The sequence below is a fragment of the Pongo pygmaeus genome, chromosome 1, assembly GCF_028885625.2.
Source record: "Pongo pygmaeus isolate AG05252 chromosome 1, NHGRI_mPonPyg2-v2.0_pri, whole genome shotgun sequence".
Taxonomy (NCBI): Eukaryota; Metazoa; Chordata; class Mammalia; order Primates; family Hominidae; genus Pongo; species Pongo pygmaeus.
In genome coordinates, this window is record NC_072373.2 from 201,668,785 (window position 1) to 201,690,496 (window position 21,712).

The following is a 21,712-nucleotide window of genomic DNA, read 5'->3' on the forward strand; positions in this document are numbered from 1 at the left end:
TTAGAACGTGGTGGTAGAATGCAGGTTTTAGGTTAGCTGGGTGTGAAGAATCCCAGGTCTTTGGGATAGCCTTGGCAAGTTACTCACCTCCTCTAAGTTAGTTTCTTGATCTGTCAGATGACAGTAAACCTCAGAGTTGTGAAAATTAAATGGCTATAATGTGTGTAAAGCACTTAGCATAATGCTTTATACATCGTAAAACTTTCAAAAATAGGAGTAGTTATTATTACAAAGAAATGTGAAGAAGAGGCCTAGTGGGCTGCATGTTAAAAATAGTTTTTAGTTAATGAAAATTAAATCACATCTTAGATGTTTATCATCTGCATGGTACTTTTCTGGTTGCTGCTTTAACCTTTGTATAGTTGAAAGTCTGTAAACTTTCTAGTATTCTTTGATTTCTGGCCCATTTCCCTCCTACCATTCACGCTTATATTTTTTGGTTCGAGTCACCATTCCTTGCAAAACTAATTAAATACATTCCTAAATACATAATATTGCCAATATTCATTCACATCCACCACGTCTAGGTCCAAGTCTTCATCTTCTTTATGCTGGTCTAATTTTTGCTGAGCCTTAGAACCAAAGACAGACTCCGGGGGTTGATATGGGACCTCCAGAATGGGGATTGCACAGAATAATCTTATTTTTCCTCTATTCTTCTAGTCTGTTATGTTCTGAACCCACACATGTTTTCGGAAGGACCAGATGGCTGACACTGGCTAATGGGAACCAAAAGACGAGTGAAAGTAACCTGGTTGTCACATACCCCCAGCTTAGAGGTGCTTCACCCTGCCCCAAGGTCAATTTCTTTTTTCTCTAGAGACTTTACCCCATTATATCAAAAACCTTTACTACAGCCTGACTTTATCTGATGTTAGAGTATCATTAAGTCAAGCAGCAGCATTTATTGAATGAAAAAAGATGGTACACAGGACTGGAAGAGAAGCATCTGCCTTTAAAATACAGTAGAAGGCCGGGCGTGGTGGCTCATGCCTGTAATTCTAGCACTTTGGGAGGCTGAGGCAGGTGGATTGCCTGAGCTCAGGAGTTCGAGACCACCCTGGGCAACATGGTGAAACCCTGTCTCTCCAAAAAAAAAATATATATATATATATACAAAAAATTTGCCGGGCATGTTGGTGCACACCTGTAGTCCCAGCCACTCTAAAGGCTGAGGTACAAGAATTGTTTGAGCCCAGAGTTAGAGGTTGCAGTGACTGGAGATCGCGCCGCTGTGCTCCAGCCTGGGCGACAGAGCGAGACTATCTTTAAAAAAAAAAAAAAGGAATTAGAACCTTGTGGTTTAGAGCTGGGGTTTTTAGAGTCATGGGTCTGGGTTCAAATCTAGCTCCTTCACTCATGAGCTCCTTGAAAATGAGCAAGTTGCTTAGCCTCTCCAAGCCTCAGTTTCTCATTGTAAAATGGGAAGAAGAATAATACATTCTTCACATTTGATATACGAATGAATGAAATATTATGGATAAATTATTTACTGTGCCAGGCACTGTGCTAAATAGCCAACAGATATTAGCCTTTGTTTTTGTTAGTGAAGAGCTCATAATCAAAAGAGAAGGTAAGCACAAAGACAAAAACAAGACTTAAAAAGCTACAGAAACATGACTGGGCACAGTGGCTCACGCCTGTAATCCCAGCACTTTGGGAGGCTGAGGCGGCCGAATCACAAGGTCAGGAGTTCGAGACAAGCCTGACCAACGTGGTGAAACCCTGTCTCCACTAAAAATGTAAAAATTAGCTGGGCGTGATGGCGTGTGCCTGTAATCCCAGCTATTCAAGAGGCTGAGGCAAGAGAACTGCTTGAACCTGGGAGGTGGAGGTTGCAGTGAGCCGAGATTGTGCCTTTGCACTCCAGCCTGGGTGACAGAGCGAGACTCCATCTCAAAAAAACAAAAACAAAGCATAAAATTGAATAGAAGTGCTAAAGCTAAAGAAAGTCCTAAAATAATTGGAATAGGCAAGTTTCTGAGGCTTCATGAAAGAGGTAATTCTCAAGCATATGGAAGAAGATTGATATAATTCAACTTGTGTAGTCAAGGTGTTCCAAGTTTAGAGAGTGACATAAAGATACTTAGGAGTCGTTATAGACTTCTAAACAAAAAAAAATGATTTAGTAGCTGACTTTTCCTGATACAATGCAAAAGACAAGTTGACTAAGTAAAAATAGCTCTAGCCTAGAATTACATAAATTAATCCAAATGGTAGAGACAGCCCTGAAGGCCCAGCAAATGAGAAAACTGCAGAACTTGGCAGTAGACCCAGTGGGTAACCAAAAAGGTATAGTTAGAAGTGATTACAAAGGTGTTGGGAGCAAATTAGATGGTCAAGGGATCCGGAAGAGAGAAATCATGAGGTAGGTTTTCTTCTTTGAAGGTGGGGAAAGATCAAGTGCAGACTGAGCTGTGGCCAACGTTTGCAGACCAGGAATCCACACTAGCTCTAATCAGAGAGCCCTTGGTGTGCGGGAACTGCCAGTTTGCCGACGTGAAAAGAGTCCCAGACTGGGTAATGGTGAGCCCTGAAGTCGCACCCCAGCTCTGCCACTCAGTGAGCACGGGTAAGTCATCCACCTCCTCCAGGTGGCCTTGATGGCCCTCCCTCCTCTGAGACTAAAGAGAGGCCACGATGCCCAGAGCAGCCTCCTTCCTGTCTCAAGGAAGGAAAGGATCTCAGGAACCCATTTCATGTGGTAGCAGCTTTTAGTTGTGGGTTGTAAACAACCCTCTGTTGCCAGGAAAGTCAAATTGCAACCATAATCACTGATCCTGAGCAGTAAATGTGACACTGGTTAATTCTTCTGTGAGTGCCTGAACGCTGGTTCCCTGGAATGTTGCAGACCTTTGGAATCGGGGCAGTTACTTACACTGTTCTCATTCACAAGCTTTTCTCTGAGTTGGCCTCTTCGGAGCACTAGAGTTGGTTGCAGAAGTGTCTTTCTACAGTTTGCCAAGCACTTTATGCAGACAGCAAGAATTACCGTTTTTTTAGTACTGTCCTATCAGTGTGTCCTGACTTTTTAACCTCATAAGACCAAGTTGGCTGAAGCATAGGACATCACTGAGTGCTTTGAAAGAAAGCTGTTTGATTCCTGTTCACTGAATGCCATTTCTTTCAGGGTAGATTTAAGGGCTTTACCCTTAAAGTACAGTGCTACTGACTCTAGATTGAGGGTTCAAGCCACCCCGTGGGTTAACTTCAACAGATGAAAATTTTTCCTTGGCTACAGCAACATCCCTAATCCTGACCAGCCATGGAGAGGTTCGGTTCTTACAAGGAAAATGAGTGAATGTGGGAATGGCTCACCACATTGTGAAAACAAAACTCACATCCTGCTGATGGTTGGCTGAGGACTGTCATGTCCACATACAAAGAAAAGCATGTGGCACAGTTTTAGAACAAAGGTGAGCAGAGATCCACCGTGGAAAGGGGCATATTTTCTTATAGAGAGACCACCCAAGGCATGCCCCTCGGTAAGCAGTGTTGGTGGGTGACCACGGTCACACGCATGGAGGCTTGCTTTCCCCTGCTCCTCATACCCACTCCCTAGCAGTTTCTGGTATTGAGCACCCCCTTAGTCGTGCCTTGCCCAGTTAGCCATTGATCAGCCTGTTTCCAGAGCAAGCCATGGGCATCAGATTGCAGACAGGACTTAGTCTCCCTGTTCAGTGAAGATGTTTGGAAGACACAAGTGACCCTAAGCTGTTCTGAAAAGGGTTGAGGTAAATCCTATTCAGTAGAACATAACAGAGCAAAGGGCAGACTTGGTGGTGTTTGGGACCATTGGTATAGGCTATTAGGATCAGAGAAAGCATATTTAGCAAGGATACAAACTCAGATAATAATTCTTGCCTGAAGAAGTGTGGTTAACATTTCAAAAGTTGAAGTCTTAGAGTACCTTAGTTTTAAAAATATGTCATTCCAGTTCTACCTTTTCAGAATTATGACTGATAACCTGAACAGTACATCAGCTGTTGAATGAGGAAGATGAGCGCATTGGCAATGGGATAAGAATGGACTAAAGTTTAGAGCAGCCCATGTAATTCAGTGTGGCTTTTGTTTGTGGTATCCAGATACCTGTCTATACTTGGTAAGAATCATGGTGCCTGCCTTTTTTTAGAGGGAAAATGACAGCAACTTCCCCTCATTCTTTTGACTAGGTTTGTGAGGATAGAATGTGACCAGAGGAAAATAGTTTTGGTAAAGACAACACAGTGTTTGGGATCAGACCAATTTTGGATTTCAGGGGGTTTTTTTTGGGATTTGGGAATGTTTGTATTGAACTTAATGGTTGAGCATTCCTAAACTGAAAATCCAAAATGTTCTGGTGAGCAAATTTGAGCATCTTGTTGCTGCTCAGAAAGTTTCAGATTTTCGAGCATTTCCGATTTTGGATTTTTGGATTCAGAATACTCAACCTATTACAGAGAAACATTAAAGAAAGGAGTTTCTTCTTTTACTTGAAGGGTGTTGTATATTGAATAGTGAGGTCTTGCTTTTTATTCTTTCATATGCATAGGGGAGGAAGATTGAAAAGTGTATCGCAGGGCTCTTTGTGTTTCTGTCAATCCCTGCTGTGGAGGGGTTTTTACATTTGTCTTAGATTCTTTCTCTTGAATTCCTGCATCCTATGAATTATTGAAAGATGTTCTTTGTTTTTAATAGAGCAGAAGAGGAAGGATTTCTGCTGTTAGAATTAGAGAAATTTATCTCTTGGGTTGTTTTGTGAGGCTTATTCACAAGTCACACCAGAGATGTATATACATATCATATGTACACACGTGCATACATATAATAGTATGTATACATGCATGTGTGTATTTTATATTCCTTTTTCCTCTGACAGAGGATTCAAAAGGAGATTGCTTTCTGAGAAAAGAGATTTGTTTCACGTTACTTGCTGCAAAGCACAAAGGGAGTGTTAAGCTTGGCTTTAAAAGGCTCTAGTGTTAGTTACCAGGAAGAGCTTTACTTCGTTGAAGGCACTAATTAATTCAGGAACAGTTAAAAGTGTTTAAATGAACTAAAATTGGGACCTATACATAAAAGGTATTTTAGATGATAAAAATTTATCCTTTTTCATCTGTTGGTGTCTGGTGGTACCATCCTAGTGTAGGCATGTCAAGTTTTAGAGTTTAAATTTTCCATTTTTGAAGCCCAGCACAGTGGCATGTGCCTGTAATCCCAGCTACTTGGGAGGCTGAAGCCGCAGGATCCCTTGATCCCAGGAGTTCAAGTCCAGCCTGGATAACATATTGAGACCCCATCTCCATTGTTAAACCAAAGGAGCACTAATTTTAACACTTAACCTGTCATGCTTTTGATGTTAGTCGAAGCCTTGGAGATACGCAGTATACCTCCCTCATTGCATGAATAAACTAAGACCCAAAGAAATAAAATGATTTAAATTTGCTCTTCAAAGTTTATAGCAGAACCAAGACTAGAACCCAGGCCGGTTCTTGCTGCTTCAGTCTTAATAGTTAGGGAGTTTCAGCCCTGGTGTCAAACCACAGGTGTGAATGCCAGCTCGGCGGGGTTTTTTAATGCAAGTTATTTAATACTCTGTGCCTCGATTTCTTCATTTGTAAAACAAATAATAGTACCTAGCTGAAGGGTGCTATGAATATAAACTACGATACCATTGCTTAATAGAGAGATTGTTTAGTCAGAGGTAACATTTTATTTTTATTATCTAGTCTTCTGTCTTAATTTATTTCTATCTTATTCACTCTATTTATTGAATGAAATTAAGTCATTCTTCAAGTAAAGCAGACTTGATAGAAACAACCACACTGATCTGCTCTTTGCTTTATTCTCAGAACAAGAGTCCCTATCAGATATGGTTTGTCGTATGCGAAGATGTTTGTTTTAATCTTCCAAACCCACTCAGCATGTCAGTGGCAGAGAGAAGTGACAGTCAGGTGCCTGATTTGATCCTTGAACTGAATTTTGATATGTTTCAAATAGATTTTTTCACAGAATAGTAGCCAAAATTTTTCTGTAAAATAAATTTAATCTCAAGTCAGCTAATTTAATAAATGTTTTGGATACCCCCAAAACAGGCTTACCAGGTGACCCACTTGCTGGAACTTTTCAGAAGTAAATACTGGGGAAGGCTTGTAGGGATTTTTCTGTAGCATTACCAATTGTCCCTGTAACTCAAAGAAGTTTTATTGGCAAGATATGCCTTGCTTCATTCTCAGCTTGCAAAGAAAGATTCATCTGTCGTAACATTAATTTTTATTTTTAAATTAACCTGCCTCCACTGAACAGATTGTCACTGCTTTCTCTGAAAGGTCAGGATAAGTTCTGCATATGAGCCTTGGAACAGGGTGATCTTTGAGTCTGGGAGAATGTATTACCATGTAGGTCTGACAGAAGCATCACTTGCCATCAGCGGCCACTGGGCTTTCTATTTCAGTTGACCTGCAGAGTTTAGGGTGTTGCATTCTTTGACCACCCCCTCTGCCCAGTAGTTGTAACCCTTCACTATTTTGAGGAAAACAGTTGGTATTTTCCTGTGGTTTGTTTAGTCCTCAGGATTCGGTGATGTCCTTCTGAGATCACGTTAGATCAGTCCTGGTCATTTGGCCATTGAACAGTGCCAAGCCAGAGTGTGACTCGAAGGGAGTGGAGGCCATTCCATCACGCCCAGGCCGAATGTCCCTCCTCCCTCTGCGTGGCGTCAGGCTCTGACATGCTGCCAAAAGCAGTGATGCTGTGGACAGAGCAGACTTGGGACTGGTCTTGACAATTACATTCAGGAGGGCACTTTTGTTGTTATTGTTTTGAATCCATCTAGAGATAAACCAAAGTAGAAAATAGTTGAGTTGGTTTTTTATTTGCCTTAAAAGAAAAATTGTCTCTGAAAATAATAGTATAGTTTTCCTAATGACCCATTCTATCTAAGAAAGGAAAAAGCAGCTACATTATATCATCTATCATAGATTTTTAGTCACTGTAAAGCACTTTTGAACATAGTAAGTCAGTGATTTCGAGAGGCTTTACTTGCCTTGTCTAAGATAACAAGCATGTTCAAAATCCTTCTTACTAAGCTGCTCAGCAATTCTAGCCTATGGAAGCGTGAAACTATGTTTTAAAGACTTCACAGCCCATAAATTGAGCCAGGTGGCTTCTGAATTGTGATACTGCAAGACACTTCCTGTTAAATAACTGGGTGTGTCTGTGTTAATATTTTTTTAATGGAGTTGACATTCAGTGCCACTCAGACATTACAACATAAAAAACCCTCCAACGTTGTTACCTACACATTGTAACCTAGCACATTGTCACCTTGAGAGACTGTTGTATAAAAGGAACTCTTTAGTAAAGGAAAAATTCCGCAATTCTGATTTCTCACTTATTTAACATGTTACTGAGTACAGCATCACATTCTAAAGAAACTGGAGGCTGGGCGCAGTGGCTCACGCCTATAATCCTAGCGCTTTGGGAGGCCCAGGAGGGCGAATCACCTGAGGTTTCGAGACCAGCTTGGCCAACATGGCAAAACCCTGTCTCTACTAAAAATACAAAAATTAGCCAGTCATGGTGGCGTGCACCTGTAATCCCAGCTACTCGGGAGGCTGAGGCAGGAGAATCGCTTGAACCCAGGAGGTGGAGGTTGCAGTGAGCCGAGATCGTGCCACTGCGCTCCAGCCTGGGTGACAGTGAGACTCTGTCTCAAAAAATAAATAAAATAAATAAATAAATAAGTAAACTGGAATCATTTTTTGTCAGCAGGCTGAGTGACCCTCTGACAAGTCTTGTAACTTGTTCGTAGTGTCAGTGTGTTTAAATGCAGAGGAACACTAGTCAGTGTGTGCCCGTGTACACACAGCCTTACTAGAGTTTAAAGAAATGGCTTGTAACTTTCCTTTCTGATTAGTTATGATCAATAAGATGGTTTTGGTTTTTAAATGTAGGCAATGGTCACAAAGCTGGACTTTTCACAGCTGTGTCAGACCAAACTAAATATTTCTTGAAAACATAATTTACAGGGCATTTGTATAACCTTGCTTATAAGTATCTTACAAATTTTGCACTTTAGCTATATAAATTGTACTCTTTAATAGGCATTAGTAGGATGGTGGGGGTTCTTTTGGATATATGTTAAGCCACCAAACCTCTTGGCTGGAAAAGATGTAGCAATACCACAAAGAAGTTTGCACGAGTTGTATACAGATTTCAGAGAATTCCATCCTATTCTAAAACTTCATGGAAATGAATTTGGAATCTCACAGGGAAGTAAATAGCTCCAGTCTTTTTTTCACTGATAATCACATGTGACAGATGTGTTTACGTAGAGGAACAGGAACCTTTAAAAAAAGTTTTTTTCTTTCACACGATTTAACAGTTATTACACAGTGCCTCAATGTAGGTCTAATTGTTCTCTAAGATACCACTTTTAAAGCTAAAAAAGATGAGTTTTATGTGGTGTTTGAAAGAGCGTTATATGTCTTGTAGCATTATATATTTTGGATTCTTATACCAAGCATCCCTGTCTTTGCAGTTGCCACCAACTACTTTGGGAAACATAAGAAGTGTCCTGTGTATGTAGCCAGCCTCCTCCTAGAAAGATAGGAGTCTACTTGAGAAGTCTCCCTACCTCTTGCAGTGCCTGTTGGCACAAAGCAAAGTGGTTTCACCTGAAGAGAAGACAAAGCTGATCCTTAGTTTGCAAAATCCACCTAACCTTTGCTAAGCATGAACCTCATTGCTTTCTCTTTAATGTTAGTGAAGCTGGATGTCAAAATGGTACCAACCAGTATTTTCTTTGCTCTCTTCTAGATATGGTTTTGTGGAGTTTGATGATCTGCGTGATGCAGATGATGCTGTTTATGAACTGAATGGCAAAGACCTTTGTGGTGAGCGAGTAATTGTTGAGCATGCCCGCGGCCCACGGCGAGATGGCAGTTACGGTTCTGGACGCAGTAAGCATTCGAAGGGCATACTTTTATCAGTAACGTGCTTTTGTTATCATGCTAATTTTTAAAGTAATTAATTGATATTACATTTAAACGTATTGATGTTTAAGCTATTTTGTAAATTATGTTTTTTAAAAAATGTAGAATTACAAATAAGCCTTTGATAATGTTTAATTTTAATTAAATTAATGACAATTTCTTGTTTATAATACTTTATAAATATGTTTAATGATGTGTGTTTGTGTTGTTGTTTTTTTCTCTGTAATGCAATTGTTTAACATAGATTTAACAAAGACCTCAATGTTTTAATTAAAAGAATCCTTTGAGGCTAAGATGACTGCCTGTTCCATTTGCTGACCTTGGGTTACCTTTCCATGCGTGGCTCTTGGAACCATTGTGGCCCTTGGCTGACCAAAAACAGGAAGCCATGTGACGACCGCAACCTTTCCCCATTAGACCTGGGTGGTGAGGATCCCAAGGGTTAGACACAGATGAGATTAAACTGAAATAGGTGCCTGAAAATCTTTTTTTTTTTTCATATAAAATATTCACAAAATTTTTAATCACTGTGAGTAACACCAGTAACTGATTTAGTAATTTGGTTACTTATTTCTAAATTGTTAAATTGTTAATAGTTTTTAATTTATGCATGTTAATCTTAAATGCAAATATTAATGAATATGTATACTTACAACTTTTAAAATTAAATGTTTATATTTAGCTGATTGCTTCTTTAAAAATCTATTTTAGAATTAAGGGTGGGAATAGAGTTAAAACGTGCTATTGTTTGGGGTGGGGGGGGGTAAATAATATATTTAAGGAGGAGTGTGTGCTGTGTCTTTTTTTTTCCTTTTCCTCCACTGAAATAATCTTATTTATTTGAACCTTCCAAAGGTGGATATGGTTATAGAAGAAGTGGCCGAGATAAATATGGCCCTCCTACTCGCACAGAGTACAGACTTATTGTGGAGAATTTGTCAAGTCGGTGCAGCTGGCAAGACCTAAAGGTTTGGGCCCCATTAACCTTTTGGGGTAAGGTTGGGCAGGAGTTAAAGTTGGGAAACAGGTAGATTTGTGCAGGCCTAGGCATACACAAAATACAGTGTTACATGTTTGAAAGCCTGCACAGAGCTGGAAATAATTAAAGTGCCATATGAGTACAAAATATATCAGAATTATACTCCTACTGTACATTGTGGGACCATCATTCTAAGGACACATCTGTGAGTTTGGTTTGGTTTGGTTTGGTTTGGTTTGGTTTGTTCTGTTTGTTTTGTCTGAGATGGAGTCTCGCTATGTTGCCCAGGCTGGAGTGCAGTGGCACCATCTCTGCTCACTGCAACCTCCACCTCCCGGGTTCAAGCAATTCTCCATCTCAGCTTCCTGAGTAGCTGGGATTACAGGCACCCGCCACCATGCCCGGCTAATTTTTTTGTATTTTTAGTAGAGACGAGGTTTCACCATCTTGAATTCCTGACCTTGTGATCCACCAGCCTCAGCCTCCTCAAGTGCTGACATGACAGAAACCTGGCCCAAATGTGTGATATGAAATTTCCCTCTGTAAAGAATGTTTGAAACCCCGTCTCTACTTAAAAAGATACAAAAATTAGCCAGGCGTGGTGGTGGGCACCTGTAGTCCCAGCTACTCGGGAGGCTGAGGCAGGAGAATTGCTTGAACCTGGGACGTGGAGGTTGTAGTGAGCCAAAATCACGCCACTGTACTCCAGCCTGGGCAGTAGAGCAGGACTCTGTCTCAAAAAAAAAAAAGGGTTACAAGAAGATGGCAGTGTAGCTACTCACCAGTCAATAAAATGGTTGAAACCACCAGTGTTTCCTGCAGCATTTGCTATAACATGCAAATTCACATCAGCTTCAGTGTGTATCCTTACTGGTGAAATTGACAATCTGACCCATGTTTTTTCATAAGGTTTTTGATGGAATATTTGTCCTGAAAGAGGTTTGGTGTCAAGAATTAAGATTCAGTGCTAATGTTGGCCATCCAGTGTGCTGATTCCAGCTTTTTTTTTTTTTTTTTTTTTGAGATGGAGTCTCGCCCTTTCGCCTAGGCTGGAGTGCAGTGGCGCCATCTCAGCTCACTGCAACCTCCACCTCCGGGGTTCAAGTAGTTCTGCCTCAGCCCTCTGAGTAACTGGGATTACAAGCGCATGCCGCCATGCCCGGCCAATTTTTGTATTTTAGTAGAGGCAGAGTTTCACCATGTTGGCCAGGCTGGTCTCGAGCTACTCCTGACCACAAGTGATCCACCTGCCTTGGCCTCCTAAAGTGCTGGGATTACAGGCGTGAGCCACTGCACCCGGCCCCATTTATTGACAACAGTGTTTTTAATCTCAATAGGAAGAAAAACTCACTGAGCAGTATCATAATCTGAATGGTCTTAGGAGGATGCATGAAACAGGTTTTTTTTTCTGTCTCCCTTCTCGCTTTTTTTGGCCATATTTAAACAAGTCATCTCTAGCCAAATGAATGAGCGTATTTAGGTTCAGGAAAGAATAGTTAGGAATCCTTTACATTTGTATAGTTTAATTTAAAGCACTTTTTTGTTTTTCTTTTTAAAATTTAATCCCAGCAACCTTCAAGTAACAGATGCAGAAGAGCTGGGACCAGGACTCCTGACTCCCAGTCTGCTGTTTTTTCAGGTGCATCGTGCTTATCATCAGCACCGTAGCAGACCTTTACTGAATGTCTGCCAGCAAGATTCTGCTTGCTGAAGGAATGACTCCAGTATTCTGAGAGTTAGGGATTGAACATCATGGGTAGAAACTGGAAAGCTACTCTCTTCATCAGTAGAATGCTAACTCGTCATGTGGTGTCACTAAATGTAGTATTAAATTAAGAAAAAATTAATAAAAGTATTAAGAAAACGTCTTAATTTTTTTGTTAAAACAGCTTAGTTACTGTTGGGGGAAAGGCTTATGGGGTGCCTGTATAAACTGGCCATAAAAATATGGGACAATAAATTGTGCAAAGCCACAAGAGGCCTCTTGTGGGAGGAGGAAAGCCTTATCATCATTCTGTTCCCATGCTCTCAGCAAGACTTGCTCTCTTATCCATAAACACTGTGTTCAAGGAGAAAGACACTCCTTTGAAGCACTGGAATGTGGCCAGATATGCAGGCTCCTAGTTAAGCTCGCTCCCACCAGCTACTCTACGATGAGTTAAAGATATGCTGTTTAAGCACAAAGGAGATTCATTTAAACCACCACTGCTATAGATTACGCGTATGACGCACTGCCTCCCTTTCAGCACTGCCTCCCTTTCACCGTTTCATCCTGAATGTCTGCTTCTTAGATCTAAGTGATTGTACTCAATAAATAGTGTGGAGACCAGAACTCTGAGCCTTTTGCAGCCTCCATTTTGCAATTGGCCCCCTGGCCCCCACTCTTTATGCACTCTTAACCTCTCTATTCTCATTCCTTTGTCGCCACCAGACTTTGGGTACCCTACGGGTGGTGTTGAGGCTGGTACCACCCTTAGTTGGTTCTACATGTCTGTACCTTCAGGCAGTTCCACTCTCAGGAAACGAGAGTAATAGATAATTGAGCAGATTTCCTAGCTCTCAAGGTGGCCAACCTGGATAGAATCCTGGCTCTGCCACTAAGGTCACTTACATGACCCTTAGCAAGTTACTTAGGGACGTCTTATGCCTCATATTCCTCAACTATAAAACGGGGTTAATATTAATTTCTACTCAAGGTTATTGAAAGAATTTAGTGAATTTTATATATAAAAAGCCTAGAACAGTTTCTGGCACAATGTATGTTAGCTATTTATCAAAGAAATGCAAAAATAAAACAAATTAGGGGATATTAGTAGTTTAAAAATTAAATTTTTTTTTTTTTTTTTTGAGATGAACTCTTGCTCTGTCGCCTGGGCTAGAGTGCAGTGGCACGATCTCGCTCACTGCAACTTCCACCTCCTGGGTTCAAGTGATTTTCATGCTTCAGCCTCCCAAGTAGCTGGGGTTACAAAGCGCCTGCCACCACGTCTGGTTGATTTTTGTATTTTTAGTAGAGACAAGGTTTCACCAAGTTGCCAGGCTGGTCACAAACTCCTGACCTCAGGTGATCACCCGGCCTTGGCCTCCCAAGGTGCTGGGATTACAGGTGTGAGCCACTGCACCCGGCCAAAAATAAATTTCTTTTTGTTCTGTTTCGTTTTGTTTTTTGAGATGGAGTCTCGCTCTGTCGCCAGGCTGGAGTGCAGTGACACTATCTCGGCTCACTGCAACCTCCTAATCATATCTCATCTTATTTATATAATAGTTTAGCGTTTGTCTAGCACATTAGTTGTATTCGCTCATTGAACCATAGGAAGTCCTCAAAGAGAATGAGGAAAGAGGCCTGTGGTATTGAAGGGACATGATGGTTATAAACAAGGAATTTGTCACTCTAAGATTTAGAAAATGGGCTGGTCACAGTGACCCATGCCTATAATCCTAGCACTTTGGGAGGCCGAGGCAGGTGGATTGCCTGAGCTCAGGAGTTTGAGACCAGCCTAGGCAATATGGCAAAACCCCATCTCTAATAAAAACAAAAAAATCAGCTGGGTGTGGTGGCGCGGACCTGTAGTTCCAGCTGTTTGGGAGGCTGAGGCACAGAATCACTTGAACCTAGGAGGCAGAGGTTGCGGTGAGCCAAGATCATAACGCTGCACTCCAGCTGCCTGGGCGATAAAGCAAGACTCTGTTTTCTGTTTGTTTGTTTTTAAATTTAGAAAATGATAGCTAACTGAAAACTTCTATATTCACACAAAACTTTATTTTTTTGTTTTGAGGTAGGGTCTTGCTGTGTACCCCAGGCTGGAGTGCAGTGGCACGATCACGGCTCACTGCAGCCTCAACCTCCTTGGGCTCAGATAATCCTCCCACCTCAGCCTACTAGGTAGCTGGGACTACAGGTGTGTGCCACTACACCTGACTAATTTTTTTCATTTTTGTAGAGATAGGGTCTTCTGTGTTGCCAAGGCTGGTCTCGAATTCCTGGGATCAAGTAATCCTCCCGCCTCAGCCTGTCAAAGTGCTGGGATTACAGGCATGAGCTACCACACTTGGCCCCAAAACTTTATTTAAAGGAACAATTTAATGTGTATTTATTGTCTCTCCCACCCACCTAATATGGCTGGTGCTTTAAAGAACCTCAGTACATGATTGATGGGTAGATGAAAATATTTAAGAGTAAACTTTATTCTGCGGAATGCTGGCATTTCTTAAAGGAAAAATTCACTCAGATGATTGCATTAGATATTTTAGCAAAACATATCCTAATGTAGTCACGCTTTTCTTTTCTTCAGGATTATATGCGTCAGGCAGGAGAAGTGACTTATGCAGATGCTCACAAGGGACGCAAAAATGAAGGGGTGATTGAATTTGTATCTTATTCTGATATGAAAAGAGCTTTGGAAAAGTTGGATGGAACTGAAGTCAATGGCAGAAAAATCAGATTAGTTGAAGACAAGCCAGGTTCCAGACGACGCCGGTCCTACTCCAGAAGCCGGAGTCATTCAAGGTACTGTTGATGTCTTTTGTGTGTTGGAGCGCATCATAAATTCATTAGTGAGCACATAGATAATTTATTTACATTTTCCTGTTGAGTTCTTAATAACATGATTCCATCTGGTTCAATAACTTAGAATTTTGAACTGAACATTTATGTGTAAAACTCTCGAACTCTTGGTCATGAGTACAAATAGAAGTCCCTTCTCTTAGAAATCAGAGGCTTTGCTCACGCCTGTAATCCCAGCACTTTGGGAGGCCAAGGTGGGCGCATCACGAGGTCAGGAGTTCAAGACCAGCCTGACCAATATGGTGAAACCCCATCTGTACTAAAAATACAAAAATGCTGGGCGCTGTGGCGCACGCCTGTAATCCCAGCACTTTGGGAGGCCGAGGTGGGTGGATCACCTGATGTCAGGAGTCGAGACCAGCCTGGCCAACATGGCAAAATCTTGTCTCTACTAAAAATAACAAAATTTAGTTGGGCGTGGTGGGTGTCTGTAATCCCAGTGACTTGGGAGGCTGAGGCAGAAAAATTGCTTGAAAATTGCTTGAACCCAGTAGGGGCAGAGGTTGCAGTGAGCCGAGATTGTGCCATTGCACTCCAGCCTGGGCAACAAGAGCGAAACTCCATCTCAAAAAAAAATGGCATGGTGGCGCACGCACCTGTAGTCCCAGCTACTCAGGAGGCTGAGGCATGGGAATCGCTTGAACCCAGGAGGCAGAGGTTGCAGTGAGCCGAGATCGCACTATTGCACTCCAGCCTGGGCGACAGCGAGACTCCATCTCAAAAAAAGGAAATCAGAGGCTGGGCGCAGTGGCTCACGCCTGTAATCCCAGCACTTTGGGAGGCCAAGGCGGGCGGATCACCTGAGGTCAGGAGTTCGAGACCAGCCTCAATATGGAGAAACCCCGTCTCTACTAAAAAAATACAAAAAAATTAGCCAGGCGTGGTGGTGCATGCCTGTAATCCCAGCTACTCGGGAGGCTGAGGCAGGAGAACTGCTTGAACCTGGGAGGCGGAGGTTGTGGTGAGCAAGGCGCACCATTGCACTCTAGCCTGGGCAACAAGAGCAAAACACCGTCTAAAAAAAAAAAAAAAAAAAAAAGATGGAAATCAGAGGCCGCCTTTTTCACATTTCTTCTTGGGACCCCTAGATCCTACTACCTTGGTTGAGGGCACACATGGCAATTTTGTCTTATTTAGCACCTGAACAGGCCAGGCACTGGGCTAAGCATTGGAAAGGCTTTGTAAAGAAGACAAATGGCCAGACACAGTGGCTTACACCTGTAATCCCAGCACTTTGGGAGGCTGAGGCGAGTGGATCACCTGAGGTCAGGAGTTCAAGACCAGCCTGGCCAACGTGGTGAAACCCCATCTCTACTAAAAATACAAAAGTAAAAAAAATTAGCCAGGCATGGTGGCACACGCCTGTGGTCCCAGCTACTAGGGAGGCTGAGGCAGGAGAATCGCTTAAACCCGAACCCAGGAGGCAGGGGTTGCAGTGAGCAGAGATCACTCCACTACATTCCAGCCTGGGCAGCAGAAAGAGACTCTGTCTCAAAAAAAAGACAAATATGGTCCTTGCCCCCCTGAAACTCAGTCTAGTGTAGAAGATGAGTATTGAATAAACCGTGCTATTGTGACAAGAAAATGCACACAGCACAACTAGTCTAGAGAGCTGGCAACAGCTTCCCTAAGGACATGCTATAGAACTGAGCCCTAATGAATAAGGCAGAGAGATGGTGAGCAGAAGAAAATGCCTTTTTTTTTTTTTTTTTTTTTTTTTTTTTTGAGACGGAGTTTCTTTCGCTCTATCACCCAGGCTGGAGTGTAGTGGCACAATCTCGGCTCACTGCAACTTCCATCTCCCGGGTTCAAGTGATTCTCCTGCCTCAGCCTCCTGAGTAGCTGGGATCACAGGTGCACACCACCATGCCTGGCTAATTTTTGTAATTTTAGTAGAGACAGAGTTTCACCATGTTGGGCTGGCTGGTCTCAAACTCCTGACCTCAGGTGATCTGCCCACCTCAGCCTCCCAAAGTGCTTGGATTACAGGCTTGAGCCACCATGCCCGTCGAGAAAATGCCTTTCTATCTAACAGAGAAAAGGGTGTTTCTGAAGGCCTGGGGGCAGGAGAAAGTTTTCCAGAGTAGAGAAGCTAATACAGAGAGGTAACGGGAGGAGAGTGGCTTGAGATAAGGCAGAGAAGGACCAGATATACTGACCATTAGGCCAGAGCAAGAATGGAAGAGTAGTGGGAAGTCATTGGAGACTTTTCAGGTTTTGTTATTTAGGTCTTTTGACTTTTTATTATGGAAAATTTGAAATTTATATATGAAGCATTGGAGAACTCTGAATTGCACCTCCCACTCCTCCAGCTTCTGTAGTTTTTATTTTGCCAGTCTTGTTTCACATCACCCCCTCCTGCTGCATTGTTTTAAGGCAAGTCTAGACATCTATCATTCCACCTGCAACTGCTTCAGTATGTATCTCTAGTATTTTAAAAGAAACCATGATAACATAGCTAGCAAAATTACCAATAATTCCATACTATGATGTAATATCCAGGTTGTATTCCAGTTTTTCAGTTGTTTGTTTGTTTGTTGTAGAAATGCAGTCTTGCTATGTTATCCAGGCTGGCCTTGAATTCCTGGGTTCAAGCGGTCCTCCCACCTCAGCCTCCCAGACTGCTGAGATTACAGACGTGAGCCACTGCACCCTGCCCTAGTTGTCTCAAATAGATATTTTTGCAATTGGTTTCTTCAAACAAAAGTTGAAAGAATAGTTAATGAACACCTGTATACCCTCCTCTGGCTTTAACAGATAGCATTTTGCCTTTTCTCTCTTTGTATGTATGTATTTATACAAGCACACTATACATTTATTTTGTTGTAGCATTTGAAAGTAAGTTGTAGAAATTGTGATACTTTGCCCCTAAATACTTCAGCATGTGTCTCCAAGAATGAGGATAACCGCAGTTGTTTTTTCACCTAAGAACATTAATAGTAATTCCATCTAATTACTAAATGCCCAGGCCAATTCATGTTTCCCCAGTTACTCCATGGATGTCTTTATAGCTGAGTTTTTTCTTAACCAGGATCTAATCCAATCATAGTACAAGGGGTTTTTAGTAGTAAAACCTAATGTAGTCAGGCTTTTAGTGTGGAGCAGTTCCCTTCATGACATGTATTTTGCTTAGGTTTGGTTTTGTTTGTTTGTTTGAGACGGACTCTTGCTATGTCGCCCAGGCTGGAGTGCAGTGGCACCATCTCAGCTCATTGCAGCCTCTGCGTCCCAGGTTCAAGCTATCCTCCTGCCTCAGCCTCCCAAGTAGCTAGGATTACAGGCGTGAGCCACCACGCCTGGCTTATTTTTTCAGTTTTTTAATACTCACATTCTGTATTTATCTGTTTCTTCTTAGTATCATTGAACTTGTATCTTATCCCCTGAACTTCCTATGTACTGGAAGTTAGGTCTGGAGAGGTGTGATTGAGATGCAGGTTAAACATTTTTAGCAAGAATACTTCATAGGTGATGGTGCCTGGGCAGCTTTGAAAGTTTCCCTCTTTCTGTCATAATGAGATGGTGTAGGCCCATCTTTGTGCACTTCCTGTTTTACGCCTGGAGTCAGTCATTTTCCCAAGGAGTCCTGGTTGGTGGAAAATAAGAATCTACAGTCTGGATGCATTAAAAAAATTTTGTGAAGCTTGGATTGTCGGTCTCTTTAAAACGCTCTTGTCACAGTGAGATGAATAGATCGTAAAGGGGAAAAGTATACGCAGAAAGGCTGGTTGTTGAACAAGGGGAGAGATAATGGTGGCTTGCCCAGAGAGGCAGCAGCAGAGGTAGAAAGACCGAAGATCAGGAGGCATGATCGTGGGTGTGTAAGGGGATAGGGAAAAGACGGGGGAGTCAAGGATGGCTGTGATTTCTGTTACGAGGAACCGTATGAATAACAGTGGCATCAGTGCACATAAGGAGCCCAGCAAAAGGAGTAAGTATCGGAAACAGTTAGAATTTCAGGAGCTGGTAAGAGGTTCAGGTGAACCATCCAGATGGAAGGTTTGCAGGTGACTTCATCTGTGGACCTAGAACCCAAGAGAGAGTTTGTGCCCGGACACAGCCAGTGCTGTACATATTGAAAATCTTGGCCGGGCACGGTGGCTCGTGCCTGTAATCCCGGCATTTTGGGAAGCCGAGGCGGTGGATCACCTGAGGTCAGGAGTTCGAGACCAGCCTGACCAACTTGGAGAAACCCCGTCTCTACTAAAAATACAAAATTAGCCAGGTGTGGTAGCACATGCCTGTAATCCCAGATACTCAGGAGGTTGAGGCAGGAGAATCGCTTGAACTCGGGAGGTGGAGGTTGTGGTGAGCCGAGATCGTGCCATTGCACTCCAGCCTGGGCAACAAGAATGAAACTCCATCTAAAGTTCATATATATATATAGATAGATAGATAGATATAGATATATATAAAGATATATATATATATATCTTGATTGATGCTCATCAGCAGCCTCTTGTCAGCAAGTATTAAAAAATATTTTCTCCCCCTAGGTCTCGCTCTCGAAGCAGACATTCCCGTAAGAGCAGAAGCCGAAGTGGCAGCAGCAAAAGCAGTCATTCTAAGAGTAGATCCCGGTCCAGGTATGTCTTCCATGTTATAAGTGGAGGTGGTCAGCAGGGAATGCCTGTACCCTGTCTCACTTTTTTTCTTTTCTTTTTTCTTTTTTCAAAGAGACAGGGTCTCACTCTGTCACCCAAGCTGGAGTCCAGTGGTACAATCATGGCTCACTGCAGCCTCACCTCACTGGGCTCAAGCAAGCTTCCACCTCAGCCTCCCAAGTAATTGGGACTACAAGCACATACCACCACACCCAGCTAATTTTTTAATTTTTTTGTAGAGACAGGGTCTCACTATGTTGCCCAGGCTAATCTTTAACTCATAACCTCAAATAGTCCTCCCAGACTACTGTGATTACAGACATGAGCCACTGTGCCCAGCCTCACTTGGATTTCAATCATGTGACCAGTCTTCCTGCTTTTCCAGCTTCTTCTTCTTTTTTTTTTTTTCCCTCAAGACAGAGTCTCGCTCTGTCGCCCAGGCTGGAGTGCAGTGGCGCGATCTCGGCTCACTGCAACCTCTGCCTCACGGGTTCAAGCGATTCTCCTGCCTCAGCCTCCTGAGTAGCTCGGATTACAGGCGTGTGCCACCACGCCTGGCTAATTTTTGGTATTTTTAGTAGAGACGGGGTTTCACCATGTTGGCCAGGCTGGCTCTTGAACTCCTGACCTCGCGATCTGCCTGCCTTGGCCTCTCAAAGTGCTGGGATTACAGGCACGAGCCACCGCACCTGGCCAGTTTTTCCAGCTTCTGATTGGCATTGTGAGGGTTCAGAAAGCAATCCTCAGCCAGTGCTAGCCATGCCTTATATTGGGGGGTGTAACTCCACATGTATGCCCTTTGGTCTTTTTATCTCCTGATTAGCATGAAGTCACATGTGACACAAACAGTATCCCATGTCTCCTCAGGTCGGGCTCCCGCTCCCGGAGCAAGAGCCGGAGCCGGAGCCAGAGTCGGAGCCGGAGCAAGAAAGAGAAAAGCAGGAGCCCCAGCAAGGACAAGAGCCGCAGCCGCAGCCGTAGTGCTGGCAAGAGCCGCAGCAAGAGCAAAGACCAAGCTGAAGAGAAGATCCAAAACAATGACAATGCCGGGAAACCCAAGAGCCGGAGTCCTAGCAGGCATAAAAGTAAGAGCAAAAGTCGGAGCAGGAGTCAGGAGAGGAGAGTAGAGGAAGAGAAGCGAGGGAGTGTGAGCAGAGGCAGAAGCCAGGAGAAGAGCCTCCGCCAGAGTCGGAGCCGGAGCAGGAGCAAAGGGGGCAGCAGGAGCCGGAGCAGGAGCCGCAGCAAGAGCAAGGACAAGAGAAAGGGCAGGAAGAGAAGCAGGGAGGAGAGCCGCAGCCGTAGTCGCAGCCGCAGCAAGAGTGAGAGGAGCAGAAAGCGAGGCAGCAAGCGAGACAGCAAGGCGGGCAGCAGCAAGAAGAAGAAGAAGGAAGACACTGACCGCTCCCAGTCCAGATCTCCATCCCGCTCCGTGTCAAAGGAGCGGGAACATGCCAAGTCTGAATCCAGCCAGAGGGAAGGTCGAGGAGAGAGTGAGAATGCTGGCACCAATCAGGAGACCCGGTCCAGGTCGAGATCCAATTCCAAATCGAAACCAAACGTTCCATCAGAATCACGCTCCAGATCAAAGTCAGCTTCAAAAACCCGATCTCGGTCCAAGTCTAGATCCAGGTCTGCTTCCAGATCACCCTCCCGATCTAGATCTAGGTCCCACTCAAGGTCCTAACTGGCTACGGCCACAGCTGGAACTACCCGAGAAGTCTTTTGTACATGTTTGGTAGCCGTAGCACAAGTGATTGGAGTAGAACATGTCACTGCTGTACATTTTTAACTCCCCTAATGGTGTGTCTATAATTGTTAAATCTAAGTGCTTCCTCTCAGTAAAGCCTCCTGGCGCCAGGCCTTCCTGCTCGACTGAAAAAAATTTTCTCTTTGAAAATCCCCTTTTACTCATGGCCCACAGTAGAATATCCAAAACGCCTTGGCTTTCAGGCCTGGCGTTTCCTACAGGGAGCTCAGTAACCTGGACGGCTCTAAGGCTGGAATGACCACATAGGTAGGTATGGTGAGTTCAACCATTTTTGCTCTTGAATTGATGCCCTTCGATGTATGCCATTTAGTGAAAGTGCTAAGTCTTAAGTTTCCTACCACTTTGGTTTCATATTTTTGGACTTAACAAAGTTGTGAATAGCACAGTCGAGGAAAATTGATACCTGCAGTAACCTATAGGAAATAAACTGTAGAGTTCCATATTCTGGTATTGTGATTATATTGTTTTATATTAAAAAAGAAAAGAAAAGAATTTTTTTTAATTTTATTTTTCCCCGTCTTGCAAAGTATAGTGACCCCTGTTTCCATTAAATTTGAATAAAGACTATTTTTGCTTGACAAAATTTCATGGTGTTTGAATTGAAGTTGTACTTTCTGATATATCTTGATATGTCTTTTCTTAGCATAAAAAGTTCATGTGTAGGCCGGGTGCAGTGGCTCACGCCTGTAATCCCAACAGTTTGGGAGGCTGAGGCGGACGGATCACAATGTCAGGAGTCTGAGACCAGCCTGACCAATATGGTGAAACCCCATCTCTACTAAAAATACAAAAATTAGCCAGGCATGGTGGTACACGCCAGTAATC

General features: G+C 43.0%; 1 protein-coding gene across 5 annotated transcripts in view; it reads left to right on the forward strand.

The window, feature by feature from the left end:
* Positions 1 to 21,470, forward strand: part of SRSF4 (serine and arginine rich splicing factor 4) — a 38,613-nt gene extending 17,143 nt beyond the window's left edge. For 2 of the 5 annotated variants that reach the window (XM_063666914.1, XM_054497669.2), the window contains exons 2-10: positions 664 to 799; positions 2,389 to 2,572; positions 3,242 to 3,416; positions 5,832 to 5,933; positions 8,522 to 8,942; positions 9,831 to 9,943; positions 14,247 to 14,461; positions 19,012 to 19,101; positions 19,987 to 21,470. In XM_063666914.1, the coding sequence (XP_063522984.1) occupies positions 8,756 to 8,942; positions 9,831 to 9,943; positions 14,247 to 14,461; positions 19,012 to 19,101; positions 19,987 to 20,803 (1,422 nt within the window). In that variant the 5' untranslated portion in view covers positions 664 to 799; positions 2,389 to 2,572; positions 3,242 to 3,416; positions 5,832 to 5,933; positions 8,522 to 8,755 and the 3' untranslated portion in view covers positions 20,804 to 21,470. Of the gene's footprint in view, positions 1 to 663; positions 800 to 2,388; positions 2,573 to 3,241; positions 3,417 to 3,951; positions 4,103 to 5,831; positions 5,934 to 8,521; positions 8,943 to 9,830; positions 9,944 to 14,246; positions 14,462 to 19,011; positions 19,102 to 19,986 lie in introns of all 5 variants that reach the window. The other 3 variants (XM_054497674.2, XM_054497664.1, XM_054497678.2) reach the window with 3 other exon arrangements.
* Positions 21,471 to 21,712: the final 242 nt, after the last annotated feature.